Source organism: Papaver somniferum, chromosome 11 (assembly GCF_003573695.1).
Source record: "Papaver somniferum cultivar HN1 chromosome 11, ASM357369v1, whole genome shotgun sequence".
Classification (NCBI taxonomy): Eukaryota; Viridiplantae; Streptophyta; class Magnoliopsida; order Ranunculales; family Papaveraceae; genus Papaver; species Papaver somniferum.
This window is the reverse complement of record NC_039368.1, coordinates 82,217,096-82,232,100: the sequence shown is the minus strand read 5'-3', so window position 1 is coordinate 82,232,100 and position 15,005 is coordinate 82,217,096. Positions and strand designations below refer to the sequence as shown.

At 35.8% G+C, this 15,005-nt stretch overlaps 1 protein-coding gene across 1 annotated transcript; it reads left to right on the top strand.

Annotated features, from left to right (window-relative positions):
- Nucleotides 1–1,395: 1,395 nt before the first annotated feature.
- LOC113324683 lies at nt 1,396–4,582 on the top strand. Its single transcript, XM_026572981.1, has 6 exons — nt 1,396–2,059; nt 2,164–2,598; nt 2,750–2,896; nt 3,206–3,621; nt 3,818–3,982; nt 4,574–4,582. The coding sequence occupies exons 1-6, from the start codon at nt 1,396–1,398 to the stop codon at nt 4,580–4,582; spliced, it is 1,836 nt and encodes a 611-aa protein (XP_026428766.1).
- Nucleotides 4,583–15,005: the final 10,423 nt, after the last annotated feature.

Sequence of the window (15,005 nt, the reverse complement as noted above, 5' to 3'; positions counted from 1 at the left end):
GCCAAAAGTCACAAGTGAAGGTGCAGTCACGAAAGACATGAAGAAACACCATAAATGTGCAAAGAGGAGTGTTTTCTTGACAAATACGAGTAAACTAACCCTATAACAGTTGAAAGTATAGTCAAATGATTAAAAAAAAAGCTAAACTTAAAATGAAAACCTACGTTAAAGAAAACAACCAGGAAAGGAGTTCAGATCTGCTCCGAGGAGCAAGTCTGTTCATCTGACCTTGATGGAATCTGGCCGAGAAGAAAACTCGAAATCACTAGAGAGGTGAGAAAAAGAGTAACTATAAAAGCCATCCCAATGTCATTAGGCCTAACCATAAGATCTGATGTAAATGAAACCTTGTTTCTTCAGTGGACAAAGGAATGTACTATATTGAGAGAGCAAAGGAGGTGGTGATGTTTTGTGACATCAAAAGTACAAATCAATTCATTAACCGACAAATTTCTGGTATCGCCCGTAGAGCTAAAGAAGTTATGGGAAAAACCATGAAGGGATTTTGTTTTGTCAGAGATTCTAATTTTGCTTCTTCTGAATGGGGTCGAAATAGCTAAAAAAATCCGTAAGGACATTTGAAAGTGTTTTAGGTATAAAACAAACAAAGTGAGAGTATGGGTATTTATGTGAGTTTGAGAGATCAAAATCATAGAGTTGATTCAAATGTAAGATTGCAAATCGACAATATTCTCGCTCAAATAATGAACTTGGGTCCAAGAGTGTATGTTTCTTACAAAGGAGATGTTGTTAAAGCATGTGATTTTATGATGAAGGCAATGAAGGGGCATCTTCAAAATCTTGAAAAGGAAAGGAAACAATAAGTTTTCTGTTCTTCTCTTGGTTAAGGAATTTTGTTTTATGGATTTTAAAATTATCACATGGAATATTAGAGGTCTTAACAACATTAACCGGAGGGATATTGTCAAACAAAAAACTAGAAAATGGAAACCGAGTATTTTTGTTCTTCAAGAAACAAAAATCCAACAATATACCGATTTAATTTTCTGGCAAACTTGGGGAAATATAAATATAAAATGGTTGGATGCACCATCTGAAGGTCGTTCTGGAGGAATTTTGTGTATGTGGGATGAGACTAAAGTTAAGGTTGTGGATTATCTAATAGGCCATCATTCAATTAACCTTCACTATCAAATTCCTAATTCTGGTTTTGAGGGGTTTTTTCTAGTATTGATGCACCCAGCAATTATGCGATCAGAAAGGATTTCTGGAGAGAAATAGAAGAAGTTAGAAGTTATTGGAGTCTCCCATGGGTTGTAGGAGGTGATTGGAATGTCATGATATTCATCTATGAAAGAACTTCTTGCACAAATTCAAACAATGCAATGAGGAATTCAATAGATTCACGCAAGACATGAACTTATTGATCTTCCCATGGTAGGGGCTTCTTACACTTGGATGAATAATCAGGTGCAAAGTATACGCAGACGTATCGATAGAGTGTTGGTTTCTCCCGATTGGGAATGTCAGTTTCCTAATGTTATACAGCAAGCTCTTGCCAGGCCATGTTCGGATCATAGTCCCCTTGCTCTTATCTGCGATTGTGTCAAAGGAGGTCCAAGCCCTTTTCATTGTGAAACATTCTGGTATGCACATCCCGATTTTTTTACTTTCATTCAAAATGCGTGGTCTTCTTTCAATGTTACATGTAATGCAGGATTTGTGTTTTGTAAAAAGATACAATTGTTGAAGCCGTTACTCAAAGACTGGGCTAAGCAGGAGTTTGGTGATATGGAGAGAAGACTAGAAGAATTGAAAGAAACTTTTGTCCAGTTAGATGCAGAGGAAGATGTACATAATGGACTTAATGAAGATCAGTGGAATGCAAGGTTAAAAGCTCGTAAGGATTACTGCAGTTTATCCATCGCAAAGTCTGAAAAATTGAGGAGTCGTTCCAAAGTTACTCATATGCTTCAACATGAAGAAAACACAAAGTATTTTCACAGGCCTGCATCTGATAGAAGAAGAAGAAGGAATTCTATTGGTGCTATAAAGGTTGGAGGAGTGATGACTTATGATGTTGAAGAAGTAAAGCAAGGTATTGTTTCTTTCAAAATATTTTTCAAAATCAAGCCACCAGAACTGTTTCTCTTGAGTTAATACAGTTCAATGAAATTTCAGAAGACTTGAGTGATTAGTTAGAATTGGATGCTGAAGAAAGTGAATGCTTGTCTGCAATTAAATGTTTGGGTCAGAATAAGGCTCCTGGACCTGATGGCTTTGCCATTAGTTTCTATCTTCTTTGCTGGGAGGTGATTAAGGTTAATATCATGAAGATTTTTCAGGAATTGCAGCATAGAAATTTTCTGGATTGCAGATTGAAAAACACTTTCATTTCTTTAATCTCCAAAAAAGACACTATTGAAGAGATAAAATATTTGAGACCCATTTGTTTGGTTCATGGAATGTACAAAATAATCTCAAAAGTTTTAGCAGAAAGAATCAAACAAGCTTTACTTTCAGACATTTCTTCAAAGAAAACTGCTTTTATCAAAAGAAGACAGATTTTGGATGGAGTCTTAGTGGCTAATGAGTTGATTGATTCCGGGATTAGAAGTGGAAGACCTGGTTTACTTTGTAAAGTAGACTTTGAAAAAGAATTCGATCATGTTAACTGGGAGTTTCTAGAAGAAATTATGGAGAAAATGGGTTTTGGAGTGAAATTGAGGAACTGGTTAAGATATTATTAAATATGTGAGATTTCGTGTGCTTGTTAATGGATCTGCAGCTGGTTATTTTAAAAGTAAAAAAGGGATTAGGCAAGGTGATCCCTTGTCTCCATTCTTGTTTATTCTTGTAGGAGAAACTCTATCTTACATGATAAAACAAGCTCAAGATCAAGGCCTTATTTCTAGTTTTCAAGCAGTTGAAGAAGGTAAAATAATAAGTCATCTGCAGTTTGCCGACTACACTCTAATTTTCTTGGATGCAGATACTGAGCAAATTAAGCAACTCATGCTTATTCTTCTCTCTTTTGAGATGCTCACTGGCCTTAAAATTAATTTTGCTAAGAGTTAAATTTTTGGTGTGGTTATGATGGAGACTTGGCTCAATTATCTAGCTTGTTGGGTTGTTACACTGGATATATTCCTACAACTTATTTGGTTCTTCCTCTTGGTAATAAGTACAAAGGTATAAAAAAAATGGGATAAGGTGATTGAAAAGTTCATTGTTTACCTAGCAGGTTGGAAAAAGCCACTTCTTAACAAAGCTGGCAAATTAACTCTTATCAATATCGTTTTGGCTAGCCTTCCTACTTATTACATGTCCCTTTTTGAAATGTCAGCTTCAGTTGCTAAAATTATAAAAATTGATGAGAGACTTCTTATTTTGTATAGAAGAAGGAAATTTGGAGGCTTGTGGATTAAAAATATAAGGAAGATGAATCATGCTTTATTAACCAAGTGGCTTTGGAGATATGCCAAGAAAAATGATGTTTTATGGAAAAATCTTATTGCTGAAAAATATGATAATGATGGTGTGGATTGGTTATCAAAATATCCAACTGGTACTTTTGGAAGAGCTGTTTGGAAGGGTGTCATGAAGTGCAAACATATTTTCATTAACAACATTAATTTCAAAGTTAACAGGGGTACAAATGTAAGGTTTTGCTTGGATAATTGGTTGCTTCCTGCACCTTTATGTCAAGTGTTTCCTAACCTCTATCAAGTCTCCAGGAAAAAAAATTGTTTTTTTTTCAGAATGTTATGATACAAATTCGACTGATTGTAATTGGTCTTTGGGCTTACACAGAAGACTAAATTCAAATGTCGGGACTTAATTTGAGTGGCTGCAGACTAAGTTGAACGGTGTAACGTTGAATCAAGAGGAAGAAGACTGTTTAGAATGGACTCTTACAAGCAAAAAGAACTTTTCGGTTAAGTCAACTTATGACAAGTTAGCTAACACGGAAATGGAGTTACCTGTTCAAGGGATATTCAAGCTAATTTGGAGGTTGAAAGTACACACACACCCAAAATTAGATTTTTCTTATGGACAATTTTTCATTGAAAGTTGCCTACTAGAGATGTTTTAACAAGAAGAGGTTTGGACATTCCTACAACTTGTTTTTTTCTTGCAGCGAGGATGAAACTTTGGATCACATTTTTATTCATTGTGCCTTTGATAAGAAGATCTGGGATTATTTCATTCAGAAGTTACAATGGTTTTATACCATGTCTCCAGATGTTATTTCTTTGCTCACTGGCTGGAATCTTCCTAATCTAAGTAAAGTGCAATCTCAAGTGTGGAGTATTATTCCTGTTGTTATTCTTTGGACTATCTGTTAGGAGGGGAATTCAAGATCCTTCAATAACAAGGTGAATACTGCAGTTACAGTTATCAATAAATCTCTTTACGAAATGTTTAGTTGGTGCTTAGTCTTCAAATAAATAATTATAATATGTTTCATACTCGAGAGATATGGAGCATTGGCCAAGAGCTTATTTTCACCTTCCTTGATTCAGTTTTGTTTTTGAATTAGGAATTTGCTTGTTTTCTGTTTTATTTGGATAGTCTTTTTTCAAGCTATATTTTCTTTGTTCTCTTGCAGGTGGTATAAATCTTTTGTACCCATATTTTTTTGATCAATAAAATCTCTTCTTTGCCGATCAAAAAAAAAGAGATCAAAGTCGTAAGGAACTCGCCTAAACCAATAAATGGTCATTCGACTGCCACATCCGTAAGAAAGAGAGGCGATAAGTTTGATCTTAGGGTGGAAAGCACCAAAAAAGACTTAGGGATCACAACATCGATATGACTGTAGGTGATGTCTGATCTTGCTAAGAGATTACTTGGTATTTTCGAGATAATTAGTGAATATGTTGAGTTTCGTATTTATATTAGTTGTAGCACACCAGTTTTCGGAAAACATATTGAAAATACTAGAACCCAGAATATTCGAGAAGATACAATAAACGCGGCAAAATCCTTTCCTCATTGCTGATTACTACCTGTTCACTTATCCCTTGTTTCTATCCGCGTTTATCACGACTTAGTCTCTTTATGTTATGACTGTGAGCTAACACATTGCACATGTCGTAGACTGTCGGACCAAAATCCTAAATAATATCACCCTATGTGACATGTTTAATGTCTCTTCAAAATCAACAAGTAAAGCCAATATGCTAATACTTCTGAGTTGACAGAGTTGTATATGACTATTTGGTCAAGTAGTTTAACCTAGACTTAATGTGACGACTAATTGTTTACTTAGATTAGAAATTATATTGAGTGAGAGTCTCGTAAATACTTAGTGATCTCTAGTAAGTCGAGTATATTAGATTACTAGTGCTAATGAGCATTGGTGAAAAATCGGGGGTCTAATCAGCATGAACAGTACCTAAGGGTATGTGAATGATTCCCCAATGATGATGATTAAAGAAGTCGTCCAAATGAGGAACTCTAATTTTAGATGGGTCAAAGTACCGTTCACGAATGGGTGTTTTATTCATGAATTCTAAGTACAGTTCATGAGCTCTGGAATTAATAAAGCTAGCACCTATACTTGGATCAAAAAATGATTCATCTCTTGGTTGTCGGCTTGAGCTACCTACTTGTCTAGTTCTTCTGTGTTCCATGGCAATAAGACTCCAAAAGAAGGTAGAGAGACTTACTTGGTTCGCGGACTGATGTTAATGGTGAACTACGAATAGTAACTTGAAACCACAAACCGTTTTTGACCCAATATGCAACGTCCTCTTCCGATTTCAAAGATATAAATACTTTGAAAAAATATTGAGAAATCAAGCAAGAAGAATGAAGAGGTATGCGGACTGTTGGTGTTTCTCTCAAGTTCTTGAACTGTGAAAGAAGTAGATGAAAAGAACGAGGAAGAGGGTCTTTCCCTTTTTGGTGTTTAAACAAAACACTAGCCACGTTCGCGCACTGGACTCGTTCATGAGACGATTCCTGAACCAACACGTGTGAACCGCTTGTGTGAACCCTAAGGACGTGTTTGGTATGAGGAGGATATTAGTCTAATAGTGACTGAACACCATAACACCATGAGAGAGCTTCTTTCCAACAGCTCTTGCATCCCGAAGACCTGAAATGTTTCCAGAATATAATTATCATAGGACTATACAAGAGTATCATCAGACTCAAGATATTAGAGACTTGATATCCCTTTCTCCATCTTATCAGAGATTGTTCTCGAAAAAAGTTTTGACTGAACCTGTCTTGATAACAGCTGTCAAGAATTAGGAGATGACAAAATTTATTTGTAACAGGGTGTTTATATGACTGGATATTAAACTCCTCTTGAGCAGAATCTTGCAGGATAGAAGATCTCAGAGGAGGAGCACAGGTCTCATTGATAATTGAATCAATGTCAACCTCTAAATAAATATTATTTGTCATAGCTTGGTTTAGCCTTTCAAGAGATTCTTGTTCATTCTGGAGAAACTTATCAACATCAGAAGACAGGATTTCAAGCTTCTTTTCAATTTTAGAAAAGTTTTCAAGGGATCTTGTACCTGGTGAAGGTTTAGATAGAATATCTTCTACAAACTTTAATAAATTGGTCATGGAAAAGAATTCTGAAATCCCTGGATCTGGTGGTGCATTTATTGAGATAGCACTGTCCATAGAGTCAGATTACTACAAACATAGACTTGTAAGGTTTTTAACGTGTTTACCCGCTCTAATACCAATTGAAAAAGCGGGTGTCTAACAACACCACCCAGTATTTCTCTTAGCAATTTGTATGGACAAATTCGAATATACTTTTAAGGGAATCAACAAGACTCAATCAATTAAAAGTATATAAACGAGTTTATATCTCTCTCTCTCTTGATTTGATTTCCTCAAACAGAAACTGCGAGTACTAATCAAATACAAGGAATAACTTGGATGGTACCAAAGACTAATATCCAAGGATCGATCAATCACAATCAACAACCAAAGGTTGGATTACTCTAATTGATGATCTAACGGACAACCTGTATCATTTCAATTATAAAGATAAAACAATATAATGCGGAAACTGAAATAACACGGACACCAGAAATTTTGTTAACGAGGAAACCGCAAATGCATAAAAACCCCGGAACGTAGTCCAGATTGAACACACACTATATTAAGCCTCTAAAGACACTAGCCTACTCCAAGCTAACTTCGGACTGGACTATAGTTGAACCCCAATCAGTCTCCCACTGATCCAAGGTACATTTATACTCCTTACGCCTCTGATCCCAGCAGGATACTGCGCACTTGATTCCCTTAGCTGATCTCACCCACAACTAAGAGTTGCTACGACCCAAAATCGTAGGCTTTAACAATAAACAAATTTGTCTCACACAGAAAAGTATATCAAAGGATCAATCTGTCTTCCACAGAAAAACCCTAAAGTTTTTGTTCCGTATTTTGATAACAATCAAGGTGAACAGGATCCAATTGATAATCCGGTCTTATATTCCCGAAGAACAGCCTAGATAAATCAATTACCTCACAACAATCTTAATCGTATGGTAGCGAAACAAGATGTTTCAGGATCACAAACAATGAGACGAAGATGTTTGTGACTACTTTTTATATCTTGCCTATCGGAGATATTAATCTCAAGACAATCAATATGATTGTACTTGTACGATAGAAGGTGCAAGATCAGATCACACAACTATGATAAAAGTAGTATCGGTATGGCTTCACAATCCCAATGAAGTCTTTAATCGTTAACCTGGTTTTAGAAGAAGAAAACCAAAGATTAAAGGATAAACGACTCTAACACGCAAACTAGTATCACACGTGAGGTATGGGGATTAGTTTTGCAAAGTTGCTAGATATCCCCTTATATAGTCTTTCAAATCAGGGTTTCGCCTTGGTCACAAAGAAAACAATATCCACCATTAGATGAAAACCGGATTTAGATTCAATCTAATATTTCTCAACCGTTAGATCAAAAACTTAGCTAGTTATACACAAATGAAATGTACGCTTCTAGGTTTGTTAACCGTACCCAAACGTGTACATTGTTGGTTCAACGATAGTTAACCAAAAGGTTAGTCATATGAGCATTCCATACCAACCATATTCTTCTTTACCATAACTAGTTCAGGTGACTCAAATGAACTAGTTAGAGAGTTGTTCACTTGCAAAGAAATCTTATGTACTACACAAGACACAATTGAAGCAAATATGATTTGATTCACTTGAATCGGTTCATGAACTTTATAGCCACAGTTTGAAATTTGCATTCCTTAGTCTTTATAAGTTTAAGTTCATAAATCATCTTCAGATATATAACCTTCTTAAGTTCGCACACTAGGTTCGCGGACTTAAGCAACCGGGGAGAGTTTATAAACTCCAGCAGAAAATCTCGGCAAAGACTTTACGCCGGTTTGCGGACTGGTACTCACGTAACAAGTTTGTCAACTCCATCATAATTTCTCGGGATGAGAAGTTCGGCAGTTCACGGACTTGGAAACAAGCCATTCTTCCGGTTTTTCTTGATCAACAAAGTTCGCAAAGTTTGGTTCAAGGAATAGGACTTATGCACATATGTGTTTCCACAACAATACTTATGTCCATCATTGGTTATGTAATCTATACTCTCATTCCAACCATTGAAACATTTTTAGAGGATGTTATATAATTGTTACACCATTTCTCGGCAAAGAAATTTTCAAAGTGATTGAAACATATCATAACTCTCATCACTAGGTAAAGATAAACATGGTCGAAGCGAAACGCTTACCAACATATATTTCGAGATATAGATAGGCGAGATATACTCGGATCGAAATACCAAATGTGTATAATCTAAGTCTATATATAGCATATGACTTTTTGTCTCAAGAAGTAGGAGATAGAGTAGATAGAATTTTGAGTGACAGATAAGTTCAAGTCTTCACATACCTTTTTGTCGAGAAGTTCCACCGGTTCCTTTAGTAGTTCTTCTTCTTGTATGATGAATCGCCATGAAGTCCTTGAGCTCAACTACACTTTCTATTCTAATCCGAGACTTAGCTATAGTAGACTAGAAATAAATACTTATAGTTTTGATCACTTACATTGACAAACATGCTTGAGATAGCAACCATGCGAGCTCGACCGAGAAATGCTCTAACAATTGGGATACAAGCAATAAGATGCGAGTGATGGGATTTAAGTAATTTGATATAAGCGATGAGTTGTAAGTAATGAATTGTGAGTGATGGTCTCTAGAAAATGAGGTGTGAGTGATGAGCTCTAGTAATGCTAGTTGTGGACAGTTAAGTATACCAGATACTCGGTGATATAATACTCGATACCATTGAGCATGGTTGTGAAGGATTAAATACATGACAGTGTGTCGTTGATGAACCAGTGCTGCGAAGACTTATTGCACCAGCGTCAAAAAAGAAGTCCAGCGCTTGAGAGAACAATGTCGTTGCCTAATATGCGTGATTGGAAGGCCCCAATACTTGCAATGCCACCGCTAGGATAGAGCAGCAATGTCACAGAAAGCACTGGGGTGAACGGAGATGCGCATATGCCCCTACACTGGGAGGAAGAAGATGATGGTTCTATTAGCACCAGCGACTGGGTTTCAAATGCTAGCAAGACGACGCTGGAGGATTTCGAGAAATCTAGTGCAATGTACATCAGCGATATTAAATGTCAATGCTAAAGAGTTATCGCAGATGGTGAGTGTGCACCATTGATGTCGCAGAGGAAATTATACTAATTTGTTGTATGGAATCTTGCATATACGTATTACGGCATTCAACTTTTGACATCTGCAACTGTGTTTCTGCAAGCCGCAATAATATGTGACACTGGAATTCTTTGCAGAATTATGGTACCCTGTATTGATTCAAGTCACGGTATATTAGTGGGCAATCTATCTAGGAGCTTAATAATCACTTGAGAATTAAGATAAGGAACAAAACAAGATCTTGTTCTGAATATATATTTTGTGTAGTCAAAAAATCTTGAATGAATTGCAACAAGCACCAATAAATGCACTTATTGGGAAGAATCTCAGTAAGTGCATTATTCATATACATAGAATATTAAAAGTTTAGCCGGGTAAAGCTCTAATATCCACAGACACATATATTGTTGAATGTATTGCAACAAGTACCAATAAATGCATTTACTGGGAAGAATCTCAGTAAGCTCTAATATATATAAATGAGACTACAAGACCAGCAGAGAGTTTCCATAGACATTTTTCGAAGTTTGTATTTCCAATTTTTCTTATAGAGACAGAACTAAATATACAGACTACATATTTCTAAGGCCGAGCCATATATAATTTTATAGACTCTATATTTCTGCTACAGGGAAGAGCCAATTTACGATTTCCGCCTTCGGAAAAAAAGCCCACCATCAACAGAAGCATAGTAAAGAAAAAAGGCATACTCTTCATGAAATGGTGCCAAACTTCAGTGCGAAAAACAAAGATAGCAACAATTTCATCTTCATTGCACAATAAGCAATAATACTTTTTCGGATTAGACAATCTATAGTAGTAAGTTAGAATTAACTTGCATACCTAATGAAAAAAGTAATCTTATGGGGATAGTTTTGCTTCCAAGTGAACTGAAAAATTTCATATACTAGTGGCTCAGAAGATATAAGGCCTCTTTACAATCAGAATTATAAGACTAAAATCGGCCAAACAATTAATAACTATCTCAAATTATCTTCTAGATTGGAATAAAAAATTTCTTGGTAACTTGAAATTTTGAAAAAGATTTATTTCAGATTCACAACATATACTCGAATAAAAGCTGTAGACATAGACTTTGCTCTTGGGGGTGCTAATAAAATGAGTAAAAACAATATAAAGAGCTTCATTCATAAATCCACTTATCCTCCGAGAATCTAGTTGAATCACCATTATTAACCTTGAACTGAAAATATTGCATTAAAAAAAAAATTCCTTTGCATATTACCTTTGCAAACAGTAAGAATATCGATTATATGTTTTTCATCCTGGGTCAAAAATAAAAAATAAAAAATAATCCTAACGTTGTCACTGATTGAAGAAAATATATGCTATAAAACATTATTAAAAACGTTAATATTGAGGGAACTAAGATTGGACGTAGAATGGGAAAAAGCTACTGAATATAAAGGAAAACAATCATTACAAGATCGAGTCTATGATGTTTTTGAAAATGTATTCATAAATAGATAGGTTCTCAGAATCAGTTGACACGAGAGGCTCTAGAAGTTAGGTGACGTTTGGGGTGCAACTTTCTCCACTTGCCCATATAATAACCTTTAGACCATCAGATTCGCTAAAAAAACAACAACATAGATACAACATTGGAAGAATTCAAGGTGTATGGATGGGTCCATCTTTATCCAAGTTGGACTGCTAAAATTCTAAAAATTGTCCAATTCAGAAATACGGTCGTAGCAAAAATGAACAGTAAAATGACAAAGGAATGTGGAATAAAAATCAACAAAATAACTTGCCGGTAGTTTCAATTCTTTTAAATTCCCTATGCCCCGCTTCATACACAAGTAGTCAGTTATTCGTGCATGTAGTAAGCAGTACGTAATAATAACATTCAGTGAATTGAATGTCTATAATTCTACTGAAGATGATTTGATCGAATGTTTTGATTAATCGAAAGATAATTGTTTACAGAGATTCAGTTAAGTTATATACTCAAACTTCGGTAACAGGCACCGCTACTCTCACATGCTCTTTGCACGATTACAATTGAACTCTCTTTTCACGTGCGACACATACTATCACTGACACAGATATATTTATGTTATTACCTCCCCTCAAGATCAAAAAGGCATAGGCAACTGAAGATTCCACGCACTTTCACTCACACAGAAATATGACAGTCATAGAAAGACAATAAAAAAGAAGTAACAACATTTATGTGAGGCAGGTATAAGATGCAATAGTAGTGAGTAGGTTGTAATTGTTGTTACAAGAACATACAAAGTGAACAGTGGTGACTTATGAGAAGTAATCATGGATGCAGTTGGTGAAGTAGTAGTTACAGTAGGTGTCATATAAACAGTAAGGATACAAGCAGGAGTAGGTGGCGCAGTAAAAGGAAGAGATATAAGAGCACATAACATCAACACAATTAATCCTGAAGTATACATTTGATGAACAAAAATCGTACTTGACACAACAAGGTTGAAAAAACGGGGGTCTAACAACATCACCCGGTCTTTCGCTTAGCAATCTGTATGGACTAACTCCAATATACTTTTAAGTAAATCAACTAGACAGTCGGATTCAATCTTAATAAAAAGTATATCAAAGAGTTATATCTCAATTTCTTGATTCAATCCGCAATCAAGCAAATAGGAATTTGCGACCCTGATTGAATACAAGAGAAATAACTTGAACGGTACCAAAGACCAATATTCAAGGATCAATCAATTTCAATCAACAACCAAAGGTTGTATCTACCAACTGATCGATTCAACGCACAACCTGTGACATTTCGATTATGTAACAAAATATAATGCGGAAAAGAAATAACACAGACACCAGAAGTTTTGTTAACGAGGAAACCGCAAATGCAGAAAAACCCCGGGACCTAGTCCAGTTTGAACACCACACTATACTAAGATGTTACAGACACTAGCCTACTACAAACTTTCGGTCTGGACTGTAGTTAAACCCTAATCAATCTCACACTGATTTAAGTTACAGTTTCCTTCCTTACGTCTCTGATCCCAGCAGGTACTACGCATTTGATTCCCTTAGTTGATCTCACCCACAACTAAGAGTTGCTATGACCCAAAGTCGAAGACTTGATAAACAAATCTGTCTCACACAGAAAAGTCTATAGGAATAGATAAATCTGTCTCCCACAGAAATACCTTCGGGTTTTGTTCCGTGTTTTGATAAATCAAGGTGAACATGAACCAATTGATATACCAGACTTATATTCCCGAAGAACAGCCTAGAAATATCAATCACTTCACAATAATCTTAATCGAATAGCGAAACAAGATATTGTGGAATCACAAACGATGAGACGAAGGTGTTTGTGACTACTTTTCTATCTTGCCTATCGGAGGTATAAATCTCAAGCCAATCTTACGATTGCACTCAATCACGATAGAAACAACAAGATCAGATCACACAACTACAGGGAAAATAGTTGGGTCTGGCTTCACAATCCCATTGAAGTCTTCAAGTCGTTAACCTACACGGTTTCATGAAAAACCTAAGGTTAAAGGAGAATCGACTCTAGTTTATGAAACTAGTATCACACAGAAGGTGTGGGATTAGGTTTTCCAGTTGCTAGAGTTCTCCTTTATATGGTCTCCAAATCAGGGTTTGGAATCTAAGTTACCTTGGTAACAAAGCATTCAATATTCACCGTTAGATGAAAACTTGATTAGATTCAAGCTAATATCTTTCAACCGTAAGATCGAACTTAGATTTTTATACACAAATGAAATGTAACTTCATTTAGGTTTGAGTAACCGTACCTAAATGTGTACACTTAGTTGGTTCAACAATAGTTAACCAATGGTTAGCCATATGAGCACTTTCATATCAACCTTATTCATCTTCACCATAAGTAGTTCAAATGAACTAGTTAGAGAGTTTTTCAATTGCTTAGATCTCATAGAAGTATACAAGACACAATCGAAGCAAAATCGGTTTTGATTCACTCGAATCAATTCATGCACATTATAGCCACGGTTTGCAAAGATTGCATTCCTTATTATATAAATGTTTTTCATGAACAAACCAATTTTAGAAAGTAACCTACCTAAGTATGCAAACGGGTACGCGTACTTAAGTAACTGGATTGAGTTTGTTTTTATTTTCAAACTCCGGTAGAAATTCACGAACGTGAACTTTCCGCCAGTATGCGTACGGGTACGCGTACTTACCCGGATTTCCAACAACCGCCAGTATGCGTACGGGTACGCATACTTTGGGTTCCCGATTTTGTACTTTTACAAAAATGTGAGAACACACTATGTTTATATCCAAAGATGGTTACATGTTCTAAACTCTCATTTCAATCATTGAAACTTTCTTATAGGATGTTATATAGTTGTTACACTAACTATTTTTCATCAAAGCGATTTTCAAGTTATTGAAATAATCAACATGACTTACGTCACGAGTAAAGATGAACTTGTCCAAAGTGAAAGCTTACCAACAAATATTTCGAGAAATTGATAAGCGAGATAACCTCGGCTCGAAATAGCAAATGTGTATAATCGAAGCCTATATAGCAATACGACTTTTGTCTCAAGATATGAGATATAATAGATAGATTTTTGAGTGACAGATAAGTTCAAGTCTCCACATACCTTTTTGTCGATGAAGTTCCACAAGTTCCTTGAGTAGTTCTTCGTCTTCGTATGATGAACGTGGTGGAGTCTAGGCTCAACTACACTTACTATCCTTATCCGAAACTTAGCTATAAGTAGACTAGAAATCAAGACTTATAGTTTTGGCAACTAAACTTGACAAACAAGCTTGAGAAGCAACGCTTGCGAGTTTGACCGAGCAGTGCTCTAACAAGGGTACCAGGTGATATTGTATCAGTAGTTTTTATAAATAAAAGAAAAGAGGTATGACGGTAGTAGTTGCTGAAGCTTGTACATATGAAATATGCACTGTAGTAGACAAAGCTACCAAGCACCACAACTGAAATCAACTGTTACATTCAACACAATTGACTTCCCTGTAACATTTTCTCAGCAGAAAAAAACATGATAAAACCATTGGACGTAGGAACTTTAGCAATGCCTAAAAATGCATATACATATACTCCAGTGGAATGCAACAATGTAATGGAGATGCTGACAACTAGTCATGGCACAAGTAAGAATGGTCTATGTAGGTGATATAATACGAGTAGGCATGACAGAAATCCAATGCAGCAACAATCTATAAAAAAAAGAACATCCTGAAAACCTATTTTTCATACATAGTTGGTGAAATAGATAAGAATGTCAGATTGACAGCTGAGAAGCAGTTATTGATACAAGATAGTTGGAGTGAAAGAAACATCATGCATAAGAATTGATACCCCCCC

What these genes read in the sequence shown, in the direction of transcription:
- LOC113324683 (XM_026572981.1), top strand. Translation starts at nt 1,396, where the DNA reads ATGGTAGGGGCTTCTTACACTTGGATGAATAATCAGGTGCAAAGTATA. An exon ending in TGGAAGACCTGGTTTACTTT is followed by an intron (nt 2,599 to 2,749) that starts GTAAAGTAGACT and finishes ATGGATCTGCAG; the next exon opens with CTGGTTATTTTAAAAGTAAA. An exon ending in TTTTCAAGCAGTTGAAGAAG is followed by an intron (nt 2,897 to 3,205) that starts GTAAAATAATAA and finishes TTTACCTAGCAG; the next exon opens with GTTGGAAAAAGCCACTTCTT.